The sequence below is a fragment of the Castor canadensis genome, chromosome 14 (assembly GCF_047511655.1).
Source record: "Castor canadensis chromosome 14, mCasCan1.hap1v2, whole genome shotgun sequence".
NCBI classification, from domain to species: Eukaryota; Metazoa; Chordata; class Mammalia; order Rodentia; family Castoridae; genus Castor; species Castor canadensis.
The window spans coordinates 115,211,168-115,237,063 of NC_133399.1; the positions used below are offsets into that span (position 1 = coordinate 115,211,168).

The following is a 25,896-nucleotide window of genomic DNA, read 5'->3' on the forward strand; positions in this document are numbered from 1 at the left end:
GCAGCCAGGTTCCCGTGTCCCAGGCACTTTGTGTGACAAGTGTCCCCAAAGGTCCCCAAGGAACTCAAAGGTGTTTGGAGATGAACACAGACACTTCCACAGAGCAGGTGCACCCCTGCTCTGTGCAGGAGAAGAGACTGAGATAAGAATGGGTGTTTGGGGACTAAGTGGAATACAGCCATTGCTGGCAGGAGAGACGCACTCATGGGGCAAATCCAGGGACAGGAAGCGTGTGCCTAGACCCCAACATGGCCAGTCTCCAGGACGGAAGGTGGCAGGTGACATGTGTTGTGGATTCCACCAGTTGTCCAGTTATCAGGCCCCGTGTCCAGTCACCTGGAGGACTCTCTCTCACTTGTGCCTGTCATTAAATTCTGTCTGCTCTGACTTCAAGATGTGATGGAAATGTAACCCTCTCTGCTGACACCTGCTCTGAGTCATCACCCTCCTGGACCCTCAGCTCATCCCTCAGAATGGTAAATGCACCCCTCTGCTGAAAGCCATGGCTTTGAGAAGACTCAATTCTCCACCAGGACCTAGAAAGCTCTGAGCTATCTGGCCCCATCTACCCCCACCTATCCCCTCCTCCCTTCCCACTACACTGGCTGCATCTATTCTTTGGTCACTTCACACTGGATCAACCCCAGGGCCTTTGCACGTGAGCTTCCCTCTGTGCATTCATCTACCAAGGACAGCCACAGACCTCTCCCTCAGACACTCTGGTATTGACGGAATGCGTCCTTCCTAGCTAAGACGGTACCACTCCCTCCCCGTCACCTTTCTCCCATCTCACGTTTTCTTCACAGACATCACAATTGCGGAATACTGTATCATCTTCTGTCTGCTGACTCCTGGTTGTCTCACAAGTGTGTAGTGCACAGGTGAGACACACGAATGAAAGGAAACTTACCTTCTTTGTAGCTCGTCAAGAAATGAGAGAGGAAAATGATTTAAATGAGAGTGTTGGGCTCCTTGAAACAGAGTAAGAAGGGGACACCCTGAGCCAGCCACCTGGGTTGGGGTACATGCTCTGCAGAGGCTGGGATGGTGTGGAAAGGGCCGGCCCCTCTGCTCCCCTGCCCCATGAAGCCCCCAGTGTGGAGAAGACAGGTGATGAAGAAAGGAGAATCGGAGCTCCCTGCAGCACAGGGCTGAGTCTTGGCCACAGCTGTTGACTGTGTCAGTGGAGCTGGCAGCTACGGCAGCCAGGTATCATGAATCAGAGTGCTCTTCTATGAAACCTGGGAAGTCATCCCAAAGCTCCACTCTAATCTCTAACCAGGACACTTGAAATGACATAAGGTCAGCTTGAAATGCTCTGGTCAGTGAAATCTCCCTGAGGCCATCAGAGAAACCACCCCAGAAGGACAAGACCAGAACCCAGAAATATTTACCCTTCGTGGTTTATGTCTTTAATCTGGAAACAATAAACTAACACAAAATCAGACTGAGTGTGTAAAGAAATCACCTTGGGACTGGGGGTGGTGGCTCATACCTGTAATCCTAGCTACTCACTCAGGAGTGGGAGAGGAGATTGGGAGGATCATGGTTCAAGACCAGTGTGGGTGGGAGAGACCCACGAGAACCTCTCCTGAACCAATCAAAAAGCTGGGTGCTGTGTCACGCGCTTGTCATCCCAGCTACACAGGGAGCATAAATAGGAAGATCGAGGTCCAGGCTGGCACTGGCACAAAGTGAGACCCTATCTCAAAAAAAAACCCCAAAGCAAATAGGGCTGGGGTGTGGTTCAAGTGGCAGAGTACCTGCCTTACAAGCATGGGGCCCCATTCAAACTCCAGGACCACCAAGAAAGAAAGAAAGAAATCCCCTTGACTCTTTCCTAAGAGCAATTTTGTCTATTTTTGTTTGTCATTATTAACACTAAGAAGCTGCAAAAAAAAAAAAAAGCAAAACCTTGACATTAGAAATTGTACAAGAAGTCAGTTTAAGCCCCATCTTTTTCCTGTGTATGTTCACCCTAGCTGCAGAAGGCACCCTTCTGTCAGGGTGTCCATCTACTCAGGATGTGAGGAGCCCTGGGCTCTTGCTGACCAGTGTCTTGTCGGCTGCAGGTGAAGGGCGCGAGGCTGCGGCACACGGTGATCAGGGCAATCGCACGCGGAGGCTGGGGTTCCTGGTCTCTTTTCCTCCCACAGTCAAGGTGGCCGAGGTCTGTGCTTTTCAGTCTCTGACAATGATTCCTTCCTCTCTTTCCCTGAGGAACCCAAGACCCGGCAGAGTCGGGGAGTCCAGCTGAGTGGAGACTGGTCCCACGTCCTCTGTTGCTCACGACCTTGGTGCATGCCTGACACTCACTGGGGGTCGCAGCCTCCCGTGCCTCCCCCAGCTGAACATCCAGTGCTTTGGTGGCTCCTGGGGTGTTTCAGTCCTGCCTCCATTGCTTCTGACTTTCATTCAGTCAAGGGGGAAACTGAGGCAGATACCGGGACACAGAGCTCTCTCTCCTCAATGTCACCAAGTGTCATGATAATCATCATTTTCATGTCACGATGCACTATTCTTGTATTTTAAAAGCTTCTCTGTCAATTTCCACTTGACTGTCCAATTTTATTGGCTGGGATTTTCATGAACTGTACCATGAGACTCAGTACACATCCTACTAACAAAGTTCTCCTCACCTCCAGACCAGGATCCCTGAGCCACTGTCACTGACCATACTTCCAGGAGGCCTCCAAGGCAGGCTGACCACCAGCTGCTGCAACCACAGGTCCACCATGTCACTGCTGAGCACAGATGAAAATCCAAGTAGCGTCTCACCAGGAAAGCAAGCACTCGGGCTCTTCTGCCAGATGACACAGAGACTGCTGACCCCACCAGTCTCATGGGAGCCCACTGTCCTCTCTGTCCCTGAGGAGGGACCACAATACCTGGTCATGGCCTGACTTGGCAGTACTGGGTCCAGAGCAAGGATGCACCTGCCTGACCCTCACCAACCTGGAGCCTTGAGTCTCACACACCCATGTCCCCATGATGTGCCACCCAACTGTGACAAGAAGCAATCCTTCCTGGCCTCGTTCAGCCTCAGCTAAGCCTGGGTGACACCTCAGGCCACTCAGGTGGCTGTGCACAGGACATTGGTACTCACAGCACTGGAGGACCAGGAGTCTAGAATCAAGGCCCTGCAGACTCAGTGTCATTGAGGACCTGCTCCTAGTTCACAGATGGCATCTTCACTGTGTCCTCATGTGTGAAGGCCAGGGTGTGCTGTGAGCCTCTTTTAAGGCCACCATCCCATCACAAAGCTCCTGAAATCCTAGTCCAAAGACTAACCTTTGGATTTGGGGCCACAGGCATTCAGAGCATGGTGGAGAACAGCATGAACAGAAGTTGGGGCCTTGTTGTTTCTGGGCCCCTGTCAAGGGATGGGTCTTCACTAATTTAAGTTAGGGAGCAGCTTGGTGGATGGAGGGAGGTCAGCATCCCTGGCTGCTCCCTCAGGAAGCCAGGTAGCCGGCTGGCCCTGGGAGCGTCTGGGAGGGGCATGTGGAGAGAGTTCTCACCATGCCTAACTGATGCGGGCTTCCTGGGCCAACCTGCTTGTGCAAACAGAACAGATGCCACCCACTTGCTGCATCCTGGATCCTGGCATTCAGGCTCCTGCCACTGCTGGCCAGGCCTGTGCACACCCCAGGGAGCTGGCCTAGTGGACGTCTCACGTGCATGGTCACAGTGCTTGCCTGGAGGAGTCCATTGTGTCCTGTGTGACTGCACAGGGAGGGAACAAGGGACACTCCTGCCTGGTGTCCCTGGTCTTTGCCTCCTTTGTATTTCCCTTCACTGACTCTGCTCTGTGCTCCTTCACTGTGATGAGCCTCAGCCACGACCTCACTGTATCTCCCGTCCTGGGACCTGCCCAGTACATAACTGGACCCAGTGGTCTTGGGGACCCACAGGGAGCCGACTGAGCATCAAACACAAACTTCAGCACCAGCAATCACAAAAGCACCACGCACTGAAATTCCTCTTTATGCTACTTAAAGCTTGCCTAATTATTTAACGTGTCAGAGTAAGCCACCTCTGCAAAGAAGGCTAAGCACCCAGTACAACGTCCAGCACCCAGGACAGAGTCCAGCACCCAGTACCAAGCCCAGCACCCAGGACAATGTCCAGCACCCAGTACCACATTCAGCACCAGTACCACACCCAGCATGCAGTACCACATTCAGCACCCAGCACCACACCCAGCACCCAGGACGATGTCCAGCACCCAGTACCAAGCCCAGCACACAGCACAACACATTCACAGACACATCAATCCCTTGCAGACCCACAGCACAAGTGATTTAAAAGAAGCCTGTTGTACAGCAACAGAAACTCTGCACTAACCAGGTAAACTGTAGTGTTTGGATTCACCCAAGAAAACAGTGAGCATCTCTGGGTTGTTTGGTGGATATTTTAGTTTTATAAAAACATTAAAGTAGCCATTGGGTAAGATAATCAGTACAAGCCCTGTTTGCTGAGAGCATGGTACTATATCTACAATTTATAGGAAAGTCTAAGAGGCTGGAAGATGGCGATTTGCTCATTCACTGCAATCAGACAATTGATTAGGCTGTCAGGAGATGACAATGACCTACAATGACCCACAGAAGCTGGAGTGGAGTGAGGCTGATGATTCACCACGATTTGCAGCTGAGTTTTCCACCAGGCTTCTAAAGAAGAGCTGACACCAAGGCTCCTCAAATGGTCCCATAAAATTAAGAGAGAAGGACCTCATCCTATGAAGCCAGAATTACCTTGACAAGGATAAAACAAAGAGAAAGCCATAGTCAAGTTTCCTTGGTGAACACAGACACAAAAACTCTCAATAGAATATCAGCAAACGAAATTCAATATCACATTTAAAAGATCACATGCCACAACCAAGTTGATTTCCTTCCAGGGATGCAAGGTTGGCACAACATATGAAATCAATAAATGTAAAACAGCACATAAACAGAATCAAGGATAAAAATCACATGACCTTCTCAATAGATGCAGAAAAAGCCTTTGACAAAATTCAGTATCTGTTTGTGACAAAATCCCTGAAGAAACTTGGAATAGAAGGAATATACCTCAACATAATAGAGGCTATATATGACAAACCTATAACCACCATCAGACTGAATAACAGAAAACTGCAAACTCTTCCTCTGAAGTCAGGAACAAGACAGAGGTATCCACTCTCTCCACTCTTATTCAACGCAGGGCTTGAAATCTTAGCCAAAGCAACAAGGAAGAGAAAGAGATAAGAGGGGCACAAATAGGAAAGGAGGAGGTCAAATTATCCCTATTTGCAGATTATATGCTTAGAAAACCCTAAAGCCTCCATCAGAAGCCTTAGGTCTGATGAACTTGGCAAAGTAGAAGGATACAAACCAGCTCAGGAGAATCAGTAACTCTTCTGTACTCCAACAGTGAACTTGTTTAGTGAAATAAGCCAGACTCAGTGTGGAGAGAGGACTATGAGAAGCCTACGAGAACAGGACATAAGCAAGACAAGATGCAGCTCAGCTGTTTTTCCTAAGATGTTTATTAGTAGGCTGAGATTGGCACAGCCCTGGCCACAGAAGAAGAAAATGCAGAACAGCTGCTTCTCCTAAGTTGTTTATGGTTAGAGAAGCAGGAAGCAGGAATTCAGGTTTCTCCTGTGACAATGTCACACCCCTCCCCAAGAACTGCTGCTCCACCCTGTTTACCATTGGATATAAAAGATTCACTGAAGGACGACCTTGGGGGTTTTGCTTTTGGCTTTTGGGCTTTTAGGCTTTTAGGCTTTTGGCTGTTTACTTTTTGGGTGAAGGGAAGTTTTTGGCTTTTGGATGAAGGGAGGCTTTTTAATGTGGGAGGCTTTGTAAGGGAAAAAGATTGAAGGGAAAATGAACTGCTAAAGGGAAAGTGCTGGGGGGAGACTGCTAAAGGGGGAAAATAAGTGGCTGAAGGGAGGATTGCTGAAGGGAAAAGAATTGTGGAAGGAGAATTGCTAAAGGGGAACTGCTAGCAAGCCTGAAGATCAAGATTTTAAGAAAGCTAGAGAGAACATGGGTCAGTGCAAGTCTGCACTGAGAACTTTATACATAGGCTTTAGAAACACTAAGTTAAAGAAAAGCTAAAAAGAACATGGGACAGTGCAAGTCTGAGGGCAGACTTTAGGAGAGATTACGCTAAAGAACAGCTAAGAGAAAACATGGGACAGTGTGAGTCTAAGGAAAGAGAGTTTAAAGAACAGAAAAGAAGACTTTAAAAGCAAGGTTTTAAGGAAAGACTTTAGAAGCAAGGTTTTAAAGAACTGTAAAGGAGTAAGTCCTTAAAGAATAAAGACAGAGAAAAGAAGCAGAGTAAATGAAGAGAACAACAGAGAAAAGGAGCAATGCAGCTGCTGGAAGTCTCCATCTGAGTGCCCAACACACCTGGCCCCAACTTTCTGTCTGTCTGTCTATTCTGTGTCCTTTCTTCATCTCCAGTCACCCCCAGCTAGCCCCAGTTAGGTTCAGTAATAACGAGGAGAGAGAAAAAAACTCACTCCAACTCAGAACAACAAGAATCACATGTTTTCTCTGGCACCTTAAAGCTGGAATTAAAATAAAAAGACAACCTGAGAGTAGAACAGGACCTACCAGGGAAGTGTGAGGGGTTTGGGGGGAGGGAGGACGGCAGGGGAGAGGCAGTTGGGAGCATGGATCTGGGTAAAGCACAACTTAAGCATTCATATGTGCAATTCACAGGCGTTAATAATTATGACGAGCAGCCTGGCACACACGGTTATGTACAGTATACAAGTGACACGTGAGAACAATCCTGCAAGACCATGTTACAGGTTTATGCATTTATTAAACTATACCTTTTATCATTATCTGGGACTATATTCATTTTAATAGATGAAAAGTTTACCGTAAAAAATATTTATAGCTGGTAAGAGACAAGACTGGTGAAGAAATGGCAGTGGTTTGGTTGGATCCAGCACTTTTTCCTTCTTCACGCTGGAAGCTAAGGAATGCATCTGAGAAGCCAACCCAGGCCTCGGGAAGGAGGCCATTGGTTTTAAGCTGAGGAAAGTCGGGGAAACAGGTCCCATCGATGTGTTCTTCCCTTCCAGCCAGACACCAGAGGAGGGATGGGTGCATCCAGTTGGACTAAGGTGGACAAGCAGAAGACTGTTACAGCAGCTGGTGACGTCCTTACCTGCTATGGCTTGTTTTAATTTTCAACTGGAGGTTCTCAGAATCTCAGCACACACGTGGGCGAGAAGTGAATGCCAAAGTTACTCCAAAGCCAGCCTTGTGGCGAGCGGCGCCTTGAGGGCTGACATCTGGAGTAGACAGGCCCCGGGAGCTGAGGTTGCAGCACTGTCGTCAGGACCAGAGTGGGTCTGCACCTCCTCCGGAGGGGGCTGTGACTTAGAGGGCATTTTACTTATGTGTGTGCATGCTGACAGTTTGGGGATTTTTTTGCTGTAAAGTTTTCTTTGTCGGCATACAGTAATGTACAAAGGATTTCCTGGTGGTTTTGCATAACATGCAAAACCAAGACAAGGCTGGATGTATACGGTGAGCTCCATCTAACAGTACTCTCATGCTTGACCATATGCTGCCGGCCTCCACGGTCAGTGATGCTTTGTTTCGCAGTGTTAGAGAGATACTGAGCTACTGGAAGGCCAAGATGGAAGTCACAGAAGCCGCCAGACACAGGATTCAGCTATTGGACATGGCTCATAAACCTCAACATGCACAGTGCCCAAACAGACACGTGATGGGCTCAGATTTCCAGCCCAGTCGTGTGCAGTTTCTAAAGGTAAGAAATAAACACATTGATCCCAGGGTATCATAAAAATCAACAAACAAACAAGCTTTAAACACAGTCACACATATAAAAGCACTTGTTTCTTTTAAAAACACACATGTGAGGACACTGTGTGGCAAGGATGTAGGAACAAAAAGAATCTTTTAAGAGTCCTGCATAAAAATGAATGAACGCACTTTCATGATTAAGACAGGTGTGGAATGTGGTAGAGACAGCAGCAGGTTTTAATCCTCCTAAATTCCCACATCAACACACAGTGAGCAAAGTCTAAAAACTATGAACACCACCACCACCAAACCTGGGTGACCAGATAGCCACAAAGCACCACAGTGGGAGTCCCCCAAAGATCCAGGGACCACGTGGTGCTGCTGTGCACAAGGACAGGAAGGGGAGGCCCCAGTGGATGGGGACAAAAGGTCGCAGGTCCCCCGAGGAAGGACTGAGATTGGGAGGGGAGTCAGACCCCACAGTCAGTGCAGGAAAGGCCCTTACACCCGACAGGGACCCAAGGTGAGTGGGTCAACCATACGGCTGGACACAGACAAAATCCAGGGCAGACAGAGGCAGGACGTCACACAAACCAGGCTGCGTGGTCTTGGCTCTCCATGAAAACAGTGGACGGGAGAGCCCTGTAAGGTCAGTAAAGCCAGCCTGAGTCCATTTTTAAAGTTCAGCTAAATTCATTCTATAAGGGACTAATATCCAGAATCTACAGGGAACTCAACATTGTTGTACTGAAATTATTATTGTTGAAAAACGTGGGTGGGAGGTAAAGAGCAATGGAAGTGGTGGAATGGACCAAAGTAAAGGAGACTCACAGAGGGGACACATTGAGAAACCCCTTTGAACTTATCAACTTAGACATAAAAAATGAAAGATAGGACTGTAAAATAGGTACAGTGTATGTGGGGGTCCTAGTGGGAGGAGGAGGGTGAATGAAGGAGATGAAGGTGAGGGAATATGGCTGATGGACTTCACGTACTTACATGAAATAGAACAAGGAAACTTCTTGCAAAGCTTTAAGTGGGGTGGGGAAGGGGTGGGCAAGGGTGGGAGCGATTTAACCAGTGTACAATGTAAGCCCGTTTGGAATTGCCACAATGAACCCCCTTCCCCCGTACAATGAATACATCCTAATAAGAAATAAGTAAAAAGTTCAGCTGAATGTCATGTGAAAATGAACAGAAAGATGTCAAGGTCAAAGCAGTCCAATAGAAAGTGACCACAGGAACAATGGCACAGAACACCAGCCTTGCACAGAAGGAAAGCCTCCAGGAAGACATGTCGGTGACAAAGCGTGTTCCTCCTGCTCCCTAACTACAGGAGACGGACATCAGGACAGCCGCGTGTGCAGACAGACAATGTCGATGAGAGGTAGGGAAACTAGACACAAATGACAGCTCATTTCAAAGCTGACAGACAAAAAACCCAGAAGAAATGAGAAATAATGAACAATGCATTGTGAAGAAAGAAATGCGGTGCGAAATTATGAATGGACAAAAAGACAAGAGAAATCTCAAGAAGTGAAAATCAAAGCAGTGAATAGAATGCCAAGAGATGTAATTCAAGAACAGTTTGCTGAAATTAAAAAGAAAACTTTGAGTACTCACTGAAGGAGCGCACCATGTGCCAGAGAAGTCAACTCAAACTCAACAGCTAGCACCATGACACATCGTATTGCATACACACGCAGCTACCGACGTGGGCAGAATAAAGACCAGAAAGCCCACAGGTGTGTCCCTGCTTCCCCCCATGAAGACCCACCTGCACAGGAGCAGCCCTGAAGCCAGGGTGTGGTCTGCGCCCACCATTTCCACAAAGCAGGGCTTCTTACAGCAAGATGAGAGTGTCAGGGACAGGAAGAGGACAATGTGACTGTCCCCCACACACAACCAGGGCTTTGTCAGAAGGACTCAGGAGCCAAGCTGAAGAGGCCCCTTCTGGCCAAAGATGGAAGAGTCTGAGTATCCACGTGGACAGTAATCACAGTGGGCAGAAACACATCAGATGTATTTAATCCATGAGTTTGTAATAAGTTGAGACCAGGTCTCATAGCCAGAGGCTAGCCTCGAACTTGCAATCCTCCTGCCTCAGCCTCCTAACTGCTTGGGTTACAGCTGCACAACTACACCCAGCTATAACAATATTTTTTTAAAAACGAGTTGGTACTGATTCATTATTTGATAATCTTTAAATATAGAAGAACGAGCCTTTTCCTATATAAAGTGTTCTATGCATAATGAAATAGTGAAAGAGCTCTATCTTTGTATAAACGGTTCTAATCTTCAAACCACAAAGGAAAGGCAAACTGAAATAGGACCATTTTTCAATCCCAGGGAGCAGTGAGTCTAACACTGGCCATCCACACTTCCTAACACCACAGAGAGGAACAGCCACACAGGAAATGCCCCCGAGGAAAGAACACACCCCACACGCAGCCCTGCCTGGGGACACACGTGAGCTGACCAGGTCTCTGAAGGAGGACAGAGGAGCACACAGGTGACTGTGTGGGAGGCTGTGCCCAGATGGGGACCACAGGAGTGAAGAAAGAGTGTGGGAGGAGGGCTGGACACTAAGAGCCTTAGAAGTCATTTCAGCCACAGCCCTGGGATGCACCAGGGGTGAGGCCACCACAAAGAGACACAGAGAAGAGATGGCTGTGAGACGCAGGGCAGAGGCTGCCCTGGGCAGGAGCAAGGGGCTCTAGCTGGGATGGGGCATGGCATGTGCTAATGTCCTGTCTGTGAACCAAGCCAGAAATTACAACAGAGCTGTCCTTGAGACAGACCTGATCCATGCCTTTCTGTGTTCATGTCCCGTATCTTTCACTTTGCCATGCCGATCTCTTAAAATACAGCTCTGATGACAATAAAGCTTTCACACTGACCATCACAGAACAGCTGCAGCTGAGTAGAATGCACGCGGTGTTTTCTCTTTAACTACTGTCCCCACAGTGGACCTCCAAAACTTATTCACCTTCACATACTCTCACCAACATCTGCCGCTGGCCCATGGCCTCCTCTGTTTCTATGAGCTCAGCTTCTGAGAGTCCACCAAGAGTTAGATACATGGCATTCGTCTTTCTGTGTCTGGCTTAGTTCACTCCAGTGTCCTCCAGGTTCACAAATGTAACAAATGACAGGACTTCCTCCTTTGTTATGGCTGAATAGTGTTCCATTGTATATCTGTGCCACATTTTCTTCACCCAGTCATCTGCTGATGTGCACTTGGCTGCTGTGGGTAAGTGCTACAGTAAACATGGCAGTGCAGGTGTCTTTTCCATATACTGATTTCATCTCCTTTGGATATTCCCAATGGTGGAATAGCTGGGTCCATTCTGAGTTTTTGAGAAGCCTCTACACTGTTTTCGTAATGGTTACAACTTACATGCTACCAACGGTGCACAAGGCTCCTTTCTTCCACCTCCTCACCAGAATGTGTTGGTTTTGGGAGGATTTTGGGGGGGGGGCTGGTACTAGGGAACGCAGGGCCTTGCTTTCCCTAGTCATGCACTCTCCCACTCGGGCCACCTTCAGGTGTGAGGGGACACCTCACTGTGGTTGAATGTAAACTTTTTTTTTTTTAACAGAATGCAAACTCACTGCCAAGTGGTTGCAGCTTCTGACTGCCCTGAGGAACTTCTGCTCACAGTGGACTACAAGCAGCACTCACCATCATGAGGCGGGGTCTGACAGCCACGGACACTCCTGCCCCCTGGGTCCTCACTGTCCACCTTAATTAGTGTCTGCCTTCCCTCTGCCTCCCACAGCCAGCGCAGGCAAGGCCCTTTCCCCTCATTAAGGACAGCCTTTCCCAGATGCTGGCTTCAGCCCAAGGGACCCAATGTGCATCGCAGTCAGCTGCACCCCAGGAAGACCTCACCGGGATGAGCTGGTACCTCGTGAGCCCTGATGCTTTGCCTGGCAGAGAGCATCACACGTGGAACACATGGGATCTGTTCACCAAACACCGTGCATTGTAAGTTAGACTAAATGTCTACATGTTATCAGTGCACAGTGGTGCCTCGCACCCTGGCTGCACCTGAAGTGTTTTAGGAAGTGTTGAAAAGGAAAACCTGTGCTTGCAGAGAACTACAGAACAAGTGGCCAGCTTTCTCTTCCAAGAACCCCACAGGGAACAAGAGTTAAGGGTCAGTAACACTGAAAGGAAAAAGGGTTCTGAATGGTTTTCATTTTTAAAAAGTCAACAGCTTAAAATAACTATAATTAATAGTAAGCTTTAATTTTAGGGTCTGCACTGTAGGTAGAGAGGGAAAAGGCAAAGTAAGACAGGAACACAATTGGACCGGATGTGAAGAACAGTTAGGACATATTCATGAGTCCATAAATATTTAATTCACTTTCCATCATGCCCACACGACAGTGTCTAGAGTAACTCGATTAACATTTATCAACAAATAAATGGTGAGTTCCTACAATGTTGGGCGGTGTGGCAGCACAAGCAAGACAGACATGGGGCCTGCTTCCTGAATCCCACGCCACCTATGGCAGCCTTCAGTCAAGTAACCAAATAAAATCAGATCCCACGCCAGCATGTACTAGGGTGGGACTGGAGATACAGAAACTGTAAACAATTTTGAAAAGGAGAATTCACAGAAATGATTTTTTAAAATATTACATTCTCCAACATTCCCACTGAGTTTCAGTTTGCAGTATTGGTCAAAACTGGTTAACAAATTCAGCGAACAAGAGTCATTCCATGTCAGTACCATAAAAATGCTGAAAATAACAAGATAAAGCAGTCCAATGCCTTCTTCAGAGTGCCCCTTCAGATGAGCTGCAAGTCCAGGAGGTGACACCAGGCGGGTGACAGGTCACAGTTCCCAACACTCTGGTGCATCTTCTTATTCCATGCTTGATGCCAGGTGGGTGAGTCATTGTAGTTGAGTCTGCCGAGGTGCAGTAAGGCAAGGGACCTGCCCAAGATACTCGACTGACTCAAGCGCACACATGCAATTTAGGCCCTGGGAGCCTGGCTCCAGACTCCTGCCTGACCCTTGTATTATCTGCTAAGTAAGAGAATAATCCTGTTTTTCAGCTTTTATGAAACTGAATATTAAGGATAGAGTATTTTAACAAATACAACCACGCATGTGTGCATAGAAAGGAATGGAGGACAACCAGAAGCAGGAACAAAGGGGTGAAAAGTGAAGGAAGAGGACCAGAGCCTGGCCTGCCCCTTGGGGTACAGCGATGGCAGAGGTGACTTGCAGCCAGGAACTCTTTCATAGAGGGCACTGTGTGGAAAGCCATCTCCTCAGCTATGCAGCTCTGGGGCTTGGTGTCACTCTCTCCGAGTCCTCCCAGGTCAAAGAACATGTGGCTAGGCTTTGGGAGGTTTCACAGCATAGCAGGTAGCTGAGCACCTCTCAGTGGCACCTCCACGAACACAGGTACATGGAGGTCACTCCCACAGAGCCTCCGACCTCTGCGCTCACTTATGGTTGCTGGGTTCTTCAACCCACAGGGCAGCATGGGTCCCAAATCCCTGCCCAGTTCAGCTTCAAGCTTCAGAGCATGATTCTGACCCCAAAAGTCTCACAGGTCATGCCTGCAGGACCTACCAGACCTGTGGTCCAGGGACACTTGCAAGACCTTGAAGGTCCCTCCTTCTGGGGCTCAGGTCCAAGCCAACTAAACTGTGCACCTGTCTGCAGCCAGGTGAAGTATCCTCTGCCCCAGTCCTGTCCTGGCCATCACCAGGAAGTGGCCTGTCTTCCTCCACATGCCCAGAGCCTGTCTACCTTCTTCCTCCTTCACAGCTACAGGTCTTGGCTGAGCTGCACGTCACTGCTGTCATTTCTACACCCACAGCCCAGAAAATGACTTGGTTAAGCAGAGAGCCTTTGTCAGATACCAAGAGAACTGAATTCCCCTGGCCACATCCACACGGGTCACAAGATAGCTTCCAGAACCTTGTGACATGTCACCTTCCATGACTGGCTTCATGACCAGGACTCGAGCAGGAGCCTGAGCTCCAAATCTTCCAGGGAGTGTGACAGAATGCCGTTTTGACAAGAGCTTCCCTATGTCTGCCCTGAATTCCTCCCACTATGCTGACCCTACACAGGGCCAGTGCATGGATCTGGAGTTGGCTGTGGCCTGGCCCAGCGTGGCCACTCACAGTGCATCCCCTAGTGCCTCCTAGGCACCTTGACCTTGGCCTTTCAGCCTCCAGAATATGAGCAGTGAGTGATTCTTCTTCAGCTGCTAGGCTGTGGCTTTGGTCCAGTGGCCCCAGAAGACCAATAGAGGAGGGAACAGGTGTGTGCTCCCTGGGACCTAGGAGGGTAGGTTTACCCAGACATTAACTGAGCTTCCTGTTCCTCTGCAGCTTCTCTGCTGATTTGAAGAAATCCTCAAATACCCTAAGGATAAAGATGCTGACACTGACCCCCAGGCAAGGCCCACAGGGTGGACGACCCTGGGAGCTCTGCACCCATACCACATGCACCGGCTCTCTTTAGGAAAGGGGTCCATGTCTCTGTATCTCTATAGGAGCTCATTCAGAAATGGCCTGCCTCTCTCCATCTCTGCACAGCTCTCGTTCGGAGCAGACTATCTGTAAATAACCAGGCCAACATTTGTTCAGTGTGGCCCTCCCCTCTACCAAACCTCCCTTTGGGAACTATGGCCAGCCATCTACACCCCAAATCCAGCATAGGCTCTGTCTACACCCCTTGACTGACTGAAACCGAGGCATGGTCACAAAGGGAGCCTTGCACAATTAATTTCTAGCAACATGGGTGCTAGGAAGCACCTTAGAGAACGCTGGCGCCTTCTTACTAACTAGGGGACAGGAGCACTAGTAAGGCACATTGTCTGTTTCACAGGAAGTGAAGTCCACGAGGAGACAGTCGCACACCTACACAGCTCTACAAGTCAAGGAATCATGGCATTTGCTGTGTTGGCAACACCGCATCCCAGGCCTTCTGCTGTGTTCTCAGTTTTCCCTGTAAGTTCTGTGGGATCGCTGTGTTTAAATCAGGACCAAAGAAAGAGCTCCAGAACAGCCCAGGTGCCATGTTTCTGTTGTGTTCCTTCCACCAAGGTGTTCATGTGGTTATATAAGGAGACGGTTCCTCAATGTGCAGAGAAGGGCTTCAGGTGAAGGGGAAAACCTCAGACCCAAAAGAAACGTCTGAGACCCTAGAGAAAAGGCCATGTTGGAGGGACCCATGCAATAAAAACAAACACAAGAGAATGGTCATGGGTTCAAGGAGGAGTGTCACAACGAAACCTATGCGAGTGCCACATCCAGAGGCGGGTAAGGCTGGAGATGAAATGCAGCCACACACAGAAACAGGCTGAGCACTTCACAGTCTCTCAGTATTCCAGAGCCAGAGGCGCGCAGCTCACATGGAGAAGAGGGGAGCCTCAAGGACAAGGTCATGGGCGTGGTGGCGCACACCTCTCGACCCCACACTCTGATGTTCAGGGAGCTTCACTCGAGCCCAGGAGCTCAAGACCAGCCTCAGCAACACAGCAAAACCCTGTCTCTAACATAGAGAAAAAGCCTGAAGTGCGTGAGAAGACTTTATTCACCTCAAACTCTTCAAATGCCTGCAGTGGGGGCCACTGTGCTCTGAGCCGATTGGGCAGAAAATGCGCGGCCAGCCTTAGGGGCACTGGAGGAGCTTGACTGTAAACTGCTGCAGAACACTGAAGCTTCAAATGCAGTCGCTCATCACCAGACAGAGGGCTCGCGGGGGAGCTCAAGGGCAGCATACGTGAAAGCAGGCAGGTGTAAAATCGAGGGCTGGCCTCGGAGAGACAGCACCGCAGTGCTGTGATTTTCCAGTTCACTTCTCTGAATGGCTCCAAAGAAACCAGTTTCAAATGACAGGGCTTGGCTTACGAGATTTGAGAAGTAGCTTTAGAAGCAAGTGACATTCTAAGCATTTAAAGACAAATTTAAATATTTAAATATAAATGGTAGATAATATTTCAAATAAAGTTTTATTCCTTACTTCTTAGTCATTTGGTGAATTTAACTGAGCATGTGCTTTCAGTAGAGGAGAAAGGACTCCACCTGATCAGAACATGGCCTTGGCCACACACATGTAGAGATACATGCTAACACATGTGCACATGTGTGCACAGACTCACACCAGAGACACACACTAACACATGTGTACATGCGTGCACAGACTCACACCAGAGACACACACTAACACATGTGCACATGCGTGCACAGACTCACACCAGAGACACACACTAACACATGTGTACATGTGTGCAGATTCACACCAGAGACACACACTAACACATGTGCACATGTGTGCACAGACTCACACCAGACACACACTAACACGTGCACATGTGTGCACAGACTCACATCAGAGACACACACTAACACATGTGCACATGCACGCACAGACTCACACCAGACACACACTAACACATGTGCACATGTGTGCATACTCACATCAGAGACACACACTAACACATGTGCACATGTGTGCACAGACTCACATCAGAGACACACACTAACACATGTGCACATGCACGCACAGATTCACACCAGAGACACACAAACACATGTGCACATGTGTGCACAGATTCACACCAGAGACACACACTAACACATGTGCACATGTGTGCACAGATCACACCAGAGACACACACTAACACATGTGCACATGCACGCACAGACTCACATTAGAGACACACACTAACACATGTGCACATGCACGCACAGACTCACACCAGAGACACACACTAACACATGTGCACATGTGTGCACAGACTCACACCAGACACACACTAACACATGTGCACATGTGTGCACAGACTCACATCAGAGACACACACTAACACACATGAATGTGCACACAGACTCAGATGTGTCCACACACACAAGTGACAATGGACGTGAAGCCACACTTGAGTTCACAGAGTCTTGTTCTTGGAATTTAAATTATTTATTAGGAATAAAGTCAAGCACATTTGGGAAAAAACTACAAATAAAAGCTTCACAGCATTCCAAAGCAGGACCACAGGCCCATGGAAAACACTGACCACAAAATCCGCAGGAGAACACTGACCATGACGCCCACAGCACATCACTGGTCACAACGCATAGTGGTGCACACCTGCTCTGTGGGAGACAGCAGGTGGGATGATCACAGTCTGAGGCCAGCCTGGGGCAAAAACATGAGACTCTACCTGAAAAATAACTAAGGCAAAATGAGGGTGAGGGACTCAAGTGGCAGATCACCTGCCTAGCAAGCATAAGGCCCTGAGTTCGAACCCCAATACCACCAAAAACAAAGGATCCCAGGCAACCCAGGGGACCCAGCCTCATGGTCACTGAGACAGAAAACCAGACATACAAGTGACCCCAAGGCTGCTGCCTTGCAGATGGGGCCCCATGGAGCAGGAAAAGGCACAAAGCTGATCCTTGGAGGCTTCAAGAGGAAAGACCCGTAGACAGCTCGACTTCACCTCATGAGACCAATGTCTACCTCTGACCTAGGGAACTTTGGAATACCACGTCTGGACTGCTGAGGACAAGTTGTTCATGGTGGCTCTACAGCAAAGCTGAGTGTCCAGGCACAGGCATGCAAGAGCTCATTGAGTCACAGTCCCTCCCCCAAGAAGTCCTGAGATGGCCTGGCAACATTGTAGCTTCCCTGACCTCCCACAAACACCCAGGAGTCACACAGGAACCATCAAGGCACACAGTGTGGGGGCAGAAGTCCCTGCCAACCCCGTCCCGGGCAGGAACAATGCGGTGTCTTCTGTGGTGCTGACCAGGCTCTAGCTGAGACCACACGGCCCTGAAGTCCAGACTAATGCAGAGGCTTGTACTGCCTCTGCAGGCACCTTGAAAAGAACAGGGAAAATTTACTCAAAAACATCAGTGGAAGGAGGCAGGGGGTAGCAGGGCACAGACACACAATTACCTTTTCCAAAATACAGAGATAGCCCAATACCAGAAAATGTAACAGTGTCATTTCTCGGGAAATGACATCCCAGCAGGCCACCCCGCAGCAGAAGTGAGCAGAACCCAGAGGGACTGAAGACAGCAAAAATGTCTTCAAAGTGAGTGTGATGACTAGATGTGTACATTAAACTTTTTACTTTAGGCAGGGGGGAGGGGGGCTTTTAAAACATAGCTCATAAAGAGACAGATCATACACATGACTACATGAAAATTTACTTCTTAAACTTCAAATAATGATGAAGTTGAACTCCAGTGGCAATCTGAGAAGCAAAAAAATTCTTAGTAACTTTGAAATGAGTGAAAGACCTAAGCATGCAATTCATACACAAAAGAGGAGGGAAAGAAGGGACTGATGAGTCACAGCACAGGAATGCGGGTGGCAGAGCCCCAGACACAAGTCACCTACAGCCAGGTCTGAGAATTCAAGAGAAACACCAGGTGGTGGCCAGGGGCTGCTCTTTTCTGCAAACCGATGGAAATATACACTGAGGAGTTTTAGATCTGCAAACTTTTAAAAACATCTTAAGTGCAAAATTTTATTCTTTGGAGACACTAAAAAAACCCACATTGAGGTAATTCCTCAAGCATTACTTATCTTACCTTAGACTAAGACAACCTGTCCACAGGGAAGCCTGGTACACAGACCACAAAACATCCACAGAATGACAACCTTGACAGCCATTAAAACATTTCAAGTATTTTACTGACAAGAAGAACTATCATAACATACTTCATGAATTTGTCAAAACATCTGCAGATATAACAACAGACAAAATGTATCTCATACCATTAATGTAAATTGTGAAAATATGCATAAATAATAGCAGAAAAATATGGAAAGTAGCCCGAACGACATTGATGCTGCCTTTGGGCTTTTCTTCACTTTGTTTGGGCTAACTTTCCCACGGAGGAGGGACTCAAGTGGTGGAGTACCTGCCTAGCAGCACAAGGCCCTGAGTTCTAACTCCAGGACCACCAAAAAAAGACATATTGCTTATAAAGAAAAAAGACAATGTAAAATGAGCAATGACTGTTTTCACAATTCTACAAGGAAACCTCTGAATTAGTCTGGCAGGAGGTACTGTTACAATCAGTTTGTATATATAAAAATTTATATTCTTAAATATAAATTTACTTCCTAACTTGCTGAGGTAAAAACCTGGCATTATTTAATTATGGAAGTGTTGGGTATTCCTCAGCCCACTCCCAGAAGCCCTTGAAAGAAGGCAGCGTGACCCTGAGGACTGAAAGGACCCAGGGCTGTGGCCACAGCTCGTCACCATTATAGATGGTGAGAGCCTGGGGCAGATGCTGCCAGGATCAAAAGGAGACATGAAGAAGCCCAAATTAGAACCCAGAGCAAACGAGCGTCACATTTACTCATCCTGCCTTCCTAAATGCAGCCTCAGAGTCCCTGCAGGGGGCAGCCCAGCTCACAAGGTCCCTGCCAGAGAGAAGGAGAAGGCACAGCCAACTTCTCTGGGTTCAGCCAAGTTGGACAATGGGTTTAATAACAGAGACAATCAGGTCTGCCAAAATTAAACATGTCTTAAAAAGTCTTAAGCCCTGTGATTTTCACCCAATGGAAACAAACAAGGCTGTGTTTTCATAGACAGCTCTCTTAGCGCCTGATTCTAGTACATTTACACATTTAGGATAAAAGTCGATCTTATTTAGTTTATCTTCCTGCTTAGTCTTTGCCATACAGGTCTATTCAGAGTTACCTTGAAGAAGATAATTTTCTTTTTGCAAAATAAATTAGATTTCTACACTCAGAGTTATTGTGGCTTGACCTGGAACTAATGCCAAGAAGACTTCCTGTAATTCCTCTTACTTTAAATGAGACAAAATACTGAAATGTAGTCTTTCCTTTCATGCTGTGTAAGCAAAAAAAAATCATAACCACTGTTCTGAATTCCAGGTGAGGACTGCGAAGTGAGGGGTGTGAGTACAACTGCATGGACTTTTACACCAACGACATGGTAACTTCTCAAACACGCTCAGTGCATCCTTTCAAAAACATTGTTCTGTTATCTCCAAAGTCCAAATGCATATGTTACATATTATCATTTAAATGAATCTACATACAAGCGTCCTGTGAGCCCTCCATGCAAAACCCTCACACCGAAGAGGGGTTGTACCAAGACTAGGTTGTCTCTGTCTTTCCTATTTAGACTCTAGGAGATTAGGTATGAGTTTAGGTCACAGCAGCACAGTGAGGTTTCCTGACCTTGTCTCTCCTGACACTTTGGTCCAGATAACTCTTTCCTTGGGGTCCTCCTGTGCATCCCATACTGTTCATGACATTCCCGACATCTACCCACCTAGGGACACAGGAGTGGCTCCCTGTAGTGTACCAATCAAAAATGCCCCAGACACATCCAAGTGTGGGAATCACTGACACACAGAAACTCAAGTGCTACCTGCAGAAGATTTAGAGCAAGTCTTTCCCTGCTTCTGAAACACATCCCCGTTAATGAGGGTGGCAGGAATACTGGGTCTTTCCAAGAGACAATTTATCAAGGAAGGTTGGATGGGGGTAGGGACATGGGGACAGCCAGAGCTCCTCTCTCCTTCCTCAAACTCACACATGCAAGGGAGGCTTAAGACAAGAGTAAATCCCAAGCCTAACTGGAAAACAAGAACTTGCTGCATATAAAACAAATCAGTAAGATCACCCTGGTGCAGAAGACAGAGAGAGTCACTGTAATCAAGCCCAGATGGGAGGCTGAGATGAGGGGAGGCCAGCAGCAGAGAAGGCAAGGAGGTCTCCAGGCAGGCCCAACTACACAAAATCAAAAGGATGGTACTGATTCCAGGCAGGTCAGCAACTCATCAAGAGTATTTATGAAAATGCAGGATTACCCAGCACCCAACAAGGGAAGTCTACCTACAACACTTAATGCCAAAATTGGAAAAGAAAAGTCTCAAATCAATTACTTCAGCTTCGACCTTTAAAAAAATTGAAAATGAAGAAGAAATTAAAACCAAAGCAGGCAGAAGAAAGGAGCTAATAAAGACCAGAGCAGACATCAGTGAGACAGAGACTATGAAAGCAAGAGTGCAAATCAATGAAGCTAAACTCTAGTCCTCTGAGATCACTGCAACCCTAGATCTCAGCCTGAGAGGAGCAGGGAGAGGACAGAACCCAAAGAGAAACACTTACAGACACACAGGTAGACAGTGAGAAGCAAGGGGAAGCCGACAACAATGCCTGTCATGCCAGTGAGGCTAAAAACACCACTCTTCACTGGGTGAGGAGGGACTTGGCCCAGAGCACCTGGACAGTGTCTACAGACATGGTGGTTTCCACAGTTGGGGCCACAGTCCTCAGGGACTGCCAGGAGAGCCCCAGAGCTCAGACACCTGCTCCAAAGTTCAGTCCTGGGAACGGCTCATCTGACTGAGTCACAGCCTCCCACACAAAGCTCTCCCTCCAATGAGGGATCCAAGACCATGCTATTCCTGGCTTTGGCCTGGCTGCAGGCCCAGGGTGGGCCACTTGAGGGCAATGCATCAATGGAGGACCCTCCTCAGGCAGTCCTGTGAGAACAGCAGTGGACACTGCTCAGGCAATCTTGTGGGTCTGAGGGGCAGTAATGGACCACCCTCAAGCAGTCCTGGGGACCCTCACGGGATAGGACAGCAGTGGCAGCCCCTCTCTGGCCAGGTTGGCCATGGGGTGCCTGATGTGTGGGACAGGTGATAACTCTGCATGGGAATCCACACACAGTGCTGCTTCTCCTACTTCAGGAAGATGTGGCCCTAGGAGCCATTAAGAAGATAGGTGGCACATCTCAAAATTCCTGCCCCCGCTCTCCACCCCCTCAAGCTCTGCTTCTTCAGTATCTAGGCTCCCGGGGAGCAATGTCCAGCAAGGATGAGGAGTCAGGGGACCCTGGGCACCACAAAGAACCCAGCTGGGATGGAGATAATGTCCAGGTGATAGGCCACAGGCTACAGGAAGTCATGTGAGACCCTTCGGACTTCCGGGGGTCAGGGGTTTTCTGCTACTGATAAGGTGAGTCTGGGGCTAGAGGTTCCCCTGAATTGCTGGTACTACCACATTACTGGGCACAATTTGTTGTGGAAGAAACAGCAGACCACCAGAGCCATTTTCTCCTTCAGAAGACAAAGATCCCCTTAGCCATGCTCAGTCAGGGCAAAGGCCACTCAGAACAGGGGCTGAATGCTAGAATTGTCTGTCTGTCCTGTGTGTATTCACAAATGAAAGCTGATCCAGGACATACACAGGAAGCACGGCTGCTTTCCTAAACACCGTCAGTCTATGGCTTGCAGAACAGAAGCTGAGGCCATGCTGACCACAGAAAGGAGAGGAACCGGGTCCCCACATCCTTGATGGATTAATGCATCTGGGAACTCCACTAGGGAAAAAGGTAAATTATTTGATAATCTGAGGAAGCAAGAAGGGGGTGGGTGGATGGGTAGCCAGGAGATGGCCTTAAGAACATGTCACTTGTGGCTGCTCTGCACACCCACCTTCCCACTTCTTTATTACTCCCTACACTTCTGATGGATTCGTAAGCACCCTGTGACTCTCTCCCAGGTATAAGACAAAAGCAAAAACATGAAAAACAAAGGGTTTCAGCCTCTCTGGCAGCCAGTGGCAGCTTGGCCCTGTGTCCTGCCCCCAGCATGTCCTGCCTGGGAGCACACAGGAGAGGCTCTGGGTGGAGGGACCTCTCACTGGGCTGCCGGGCAGGGGTCGACCAGAAGAGCCTCCTTATCTAGCCTGTCTAAGGGCCGTGAGATGCCTAGTATCCTTTTTAGCAGGTTCCTCTTCTGCTTAAGCCAGCCAGTGAGTTTTGTTCTTTGCAATTAAGAACCATAACTAATTCCCAAAACAGTGTGCAGTGGCCCCTGCCAGCCATGGGGCTTTCGCTAAAGAGCTTGCAAGAAAGTGTGGAGTGTATTTGCTGAATCAGAGGGGAAAACAGACAAGACAGAAAGAGACAGAAGGAGGGAGGGAAGGAAGGAGAAAGGAAAGAAGGAAGAGAGGGAGGAGGTAAGAAAGGGAGGAAGGAAAGAAGGAAGGCAGGCAGGCAGGCCAGCAGCCCACCTCACCTCACCTCCCTCCCAAGCCTCTTCACAAACCTCTCGAGGTCCTCACAGAAAGGTGGGAGCTCTGGACGGTGGAGCCCTTGTCCCGCCTGAGGTCAATACCCTCTTCTGAGACTACCAAGTTGGTAAAGAAAGGCACTGAATCCTGAGACAAGAATGAAGAAGCTGCCACCAAGCAGGACATCAGAGACAAGAGAGATTGGAGAGAAATTATCAGGTAGCTACAGCAACGAGAGTCCATCTGAAATGTGGCCATTTTTCATCAACTCAAAATTCTTCTGGTGTGCGCAGTCCCCACTTTCCTTTGACAACTCAGTGAAACACCTCTCCCACTGGTGCTGGGACGGGCAATGTCAGAACCCTGCCTCTAATGAGTGGCCACGTGAACAGAGGCTGAGCGCTTGGTGCTGGACTCACAGGGATCCTGAGGCTGCTCCAGGACCTGGGCACCTTGGTCATGGCACGGGGAGGCTGTGAGCACATCTCAGCACTATGGATCCAGACAACAGCATAGCCTCTGCCATCTGAGCCCTGGGAAAACGCTTTTGAAAGCTACCAGCGTTCACGCACAGCCCACTGTCAGAAAAGTCCCACTGAGGCTCAGGGTTTTGTTCCCAGTCACCTCTACATACTCAGCTCCCTAAGTGGTCAGTCACTTAGCAGGCAGCATGGAGCCAGCTAGCACCACAGGGTGGACCTCACCAAGCTTCAAGGCCCCTTGCCCCCCCTCAATTACCACAAGCAGACACTGCATTTCTGAGAATTTCATAAACTGTTTCTATGTGACTGGTAAAATCCCAGAGGCCATGGCTTTCATGGTGTGCTGCACACGCACCTCCCTACAGACAACCCCAGACCCCGGCCCCTCTCCAGCTGCCTGGGCGCCTCCATGGCAGACTGCGGCCTTTGACCCATGCCTCCCCCCGAGGCTGAGGCCTCACACAGCAGGTGGTGAGCAGTGCTTGAGAATGAAGGGCCCAGGAAGGAAGGAATAGCGAGGTTACAGTACCTGAGCCGTTCCCATTGTGGCTGGCGGGGCGCAGGCTGAGGGTTCGCTGGCTGGTGTGAAACCACAGTCCTAAGGCCGGGCCTCAGATGGTGGGAAAGCCTAAGATAAGGAATGGACAGAAATGGGGAAAATATGATAAAGAGAGTAAGCAACCTCCCCCTGGAAAAATGGAGTGCACGTAAAAAAAAAGAGACTAGCAATAAGTAAGTCCACTGAAAACACCAAGCAAGCAGAGAGATCTGCATATGGAAAATAACATCAGGTATTTTTACAACTAAGTACATTCAGTATACATAATTATGAAAAATATTATCTCAATTTACAGTGGGGTTTGAAATGATAAATAGGTTTAACAGCACCAAAACATTAAACCAGAGAGCAATGGTAAAACAGCACTTCAAATCAGGAGTTGTGATTCCTACAATCAGCATTTGTGAGCATGCACGGGTCCTACAAAGGCCTGGTGGACTAAGCCACAGCCAGGGAATATCAACACTGACCACCTTCTTTCAAGAACAATGGACTCTGTGCCTAGGTAACCTGGCACTGATTTTAAAAAGTGATGCTAATACACATTTTGTTAAATTACAAAATTCTCTGCTTAGCTTTTTCATCCCATACTAATACAGAAAATTAATATTGCCCCCAAAAATGAATCAGCTGAAACAGGGACACTAGCCCTTTTGAGGAGACTCATTTTCCATGTCCTGGAAATGCTCGTTGTCTCCGGCTGAGCTGTATAATCACAAACCTCTCCCACATATGCTTTATGTAGCCCTAAAAGCCTCGATCAGTTCCATTAATTTTCATGAAGTTCACGAGTGCTGTGTTACAGTAAATAACATCTTCTGAAAATTGTGTTGTGTCACCAAAATCTTCAAGCATGCGTCAGTTTGGTGACAGGCTACTAAGTACCAAATAATTACTTTCAAATGTACAATCCTAATAAGGAAAGGATATTAGCTTTTTGTTTAAGTTAAGCACATTTGGAAAATATTATCAAGTAACACACAAACTCAGAATCAACCACTCATTTTTACAACCAGTGAACACAAGCCTTCTGCAGCTGTCCACCTAAACCACATATTAATTTCCTGACATTAACATCAAACCCTCGGTGCTCAGGAAACGTTTTCTGTCCTTCCTCCAGCCTTGTTCACCTGGGGCATCCATACCTCCACAGGCATTGATGAGTGCAGAAGTATCTGGCCGGTCACAAAGGACCATGAAACCCCATATTGTTGGCCACGAGTTCTCCCCAGTCTCTGAGAATCCTGCAGACACTTTGGATCCTCTCAGGGTTTGTTGTATGCAGAGAGGACTTCTAGAAATGCAGTTACTGAAAGGAAGGAGAGGCACCCTATTAGCCATCAACGCTGCCCATGTCATCAGCCTGTGCTTTTGCCTCTGGTAGAAAAAAAAAGTTTCTTGCTGTTTTCATGCAGTTTGAGGATCTTTTAATATGGTTAATGAGCAAATGTATTTCTGTGAAAACTGTGTTCCTTAGGTTATTTTTTTTCTTTTAGAGGATAGATTTTTAGTTACTGTTTGGGATGTCTTTATATATGTCAGAATGCCCAACTATACTATCAATCACAAGTGTTTTCTTTCAGCCTTTCATTCATCTGCTAACTTCATTAAAGCTGTTTTTACTTAATTTTATTGTTTGTTTATGTAGAGGGTGTCAAAATATATCAATCACCTCCTTAATGGTTTTTACAAGTTAAAAAGATCTTCCTGATTCTGAAATTTGAAAAGTATATCATACTAAATTTTCTTTTTAAACTTCTGTAACTATTCTTAATAATGATTTAATATTTTTGAGAATATTTTGAATTGTAAACTGGATATTAATTTTATTTTTGCTCCAATGAATAACCAATTATCCCAGCAATTTACCAAGTAATCCATATCTTCCTGGTAACTTGAAAATGTCACCCCTATAAAAGCATTTGTTCACACATGGACACATCACCTGTAGTACTGGAGTGTCTCCTGGACAGAACTCATGATTCAGACTTCTGTAAACCCTTTAT

General features: G+C 47.7%; 1 protein-coding gene across 9 annotated transcripts in view; it reads right to left on the minus strand.

Annotated features, from left to right (window-relative positions):
• Nucleotides 1-25,896, minus strand: part of LOC109696566 (disks large-associated protein 2) — a 664,364-nt gene that overhangs the window by 566,002 nt on the left and 72,466 nt on the right. For 5 of the 9 annotated variants that reach the window (XM_074055343.1, XM_074055340.1, XM_074055337.1 and 2 more), the window contains exon 2: nucleotides 23,861-23,959. The exons of 1 other annotated variant lie outside the window; for it this stretch is intronic. In XM_074055343.1, coding sequence (XP_073911444.1) covers nucleotides 23,861-23,875 — 15 coding nt within the window. In that variant the 5' untranslated portion in view covers nucleotides 23,876-23,959. Of the gene's footprint in view, nucleotides 1-23,860; nucleotides 23,960-25,035; nucleotides 25,200-25,896 lie in introns of all 9 variants that reach the window. 3 more of the 9 variants (XM_074055341.1, XM_074055342.1, XM_074055336.1) reach the window with 1 other exon arrangement.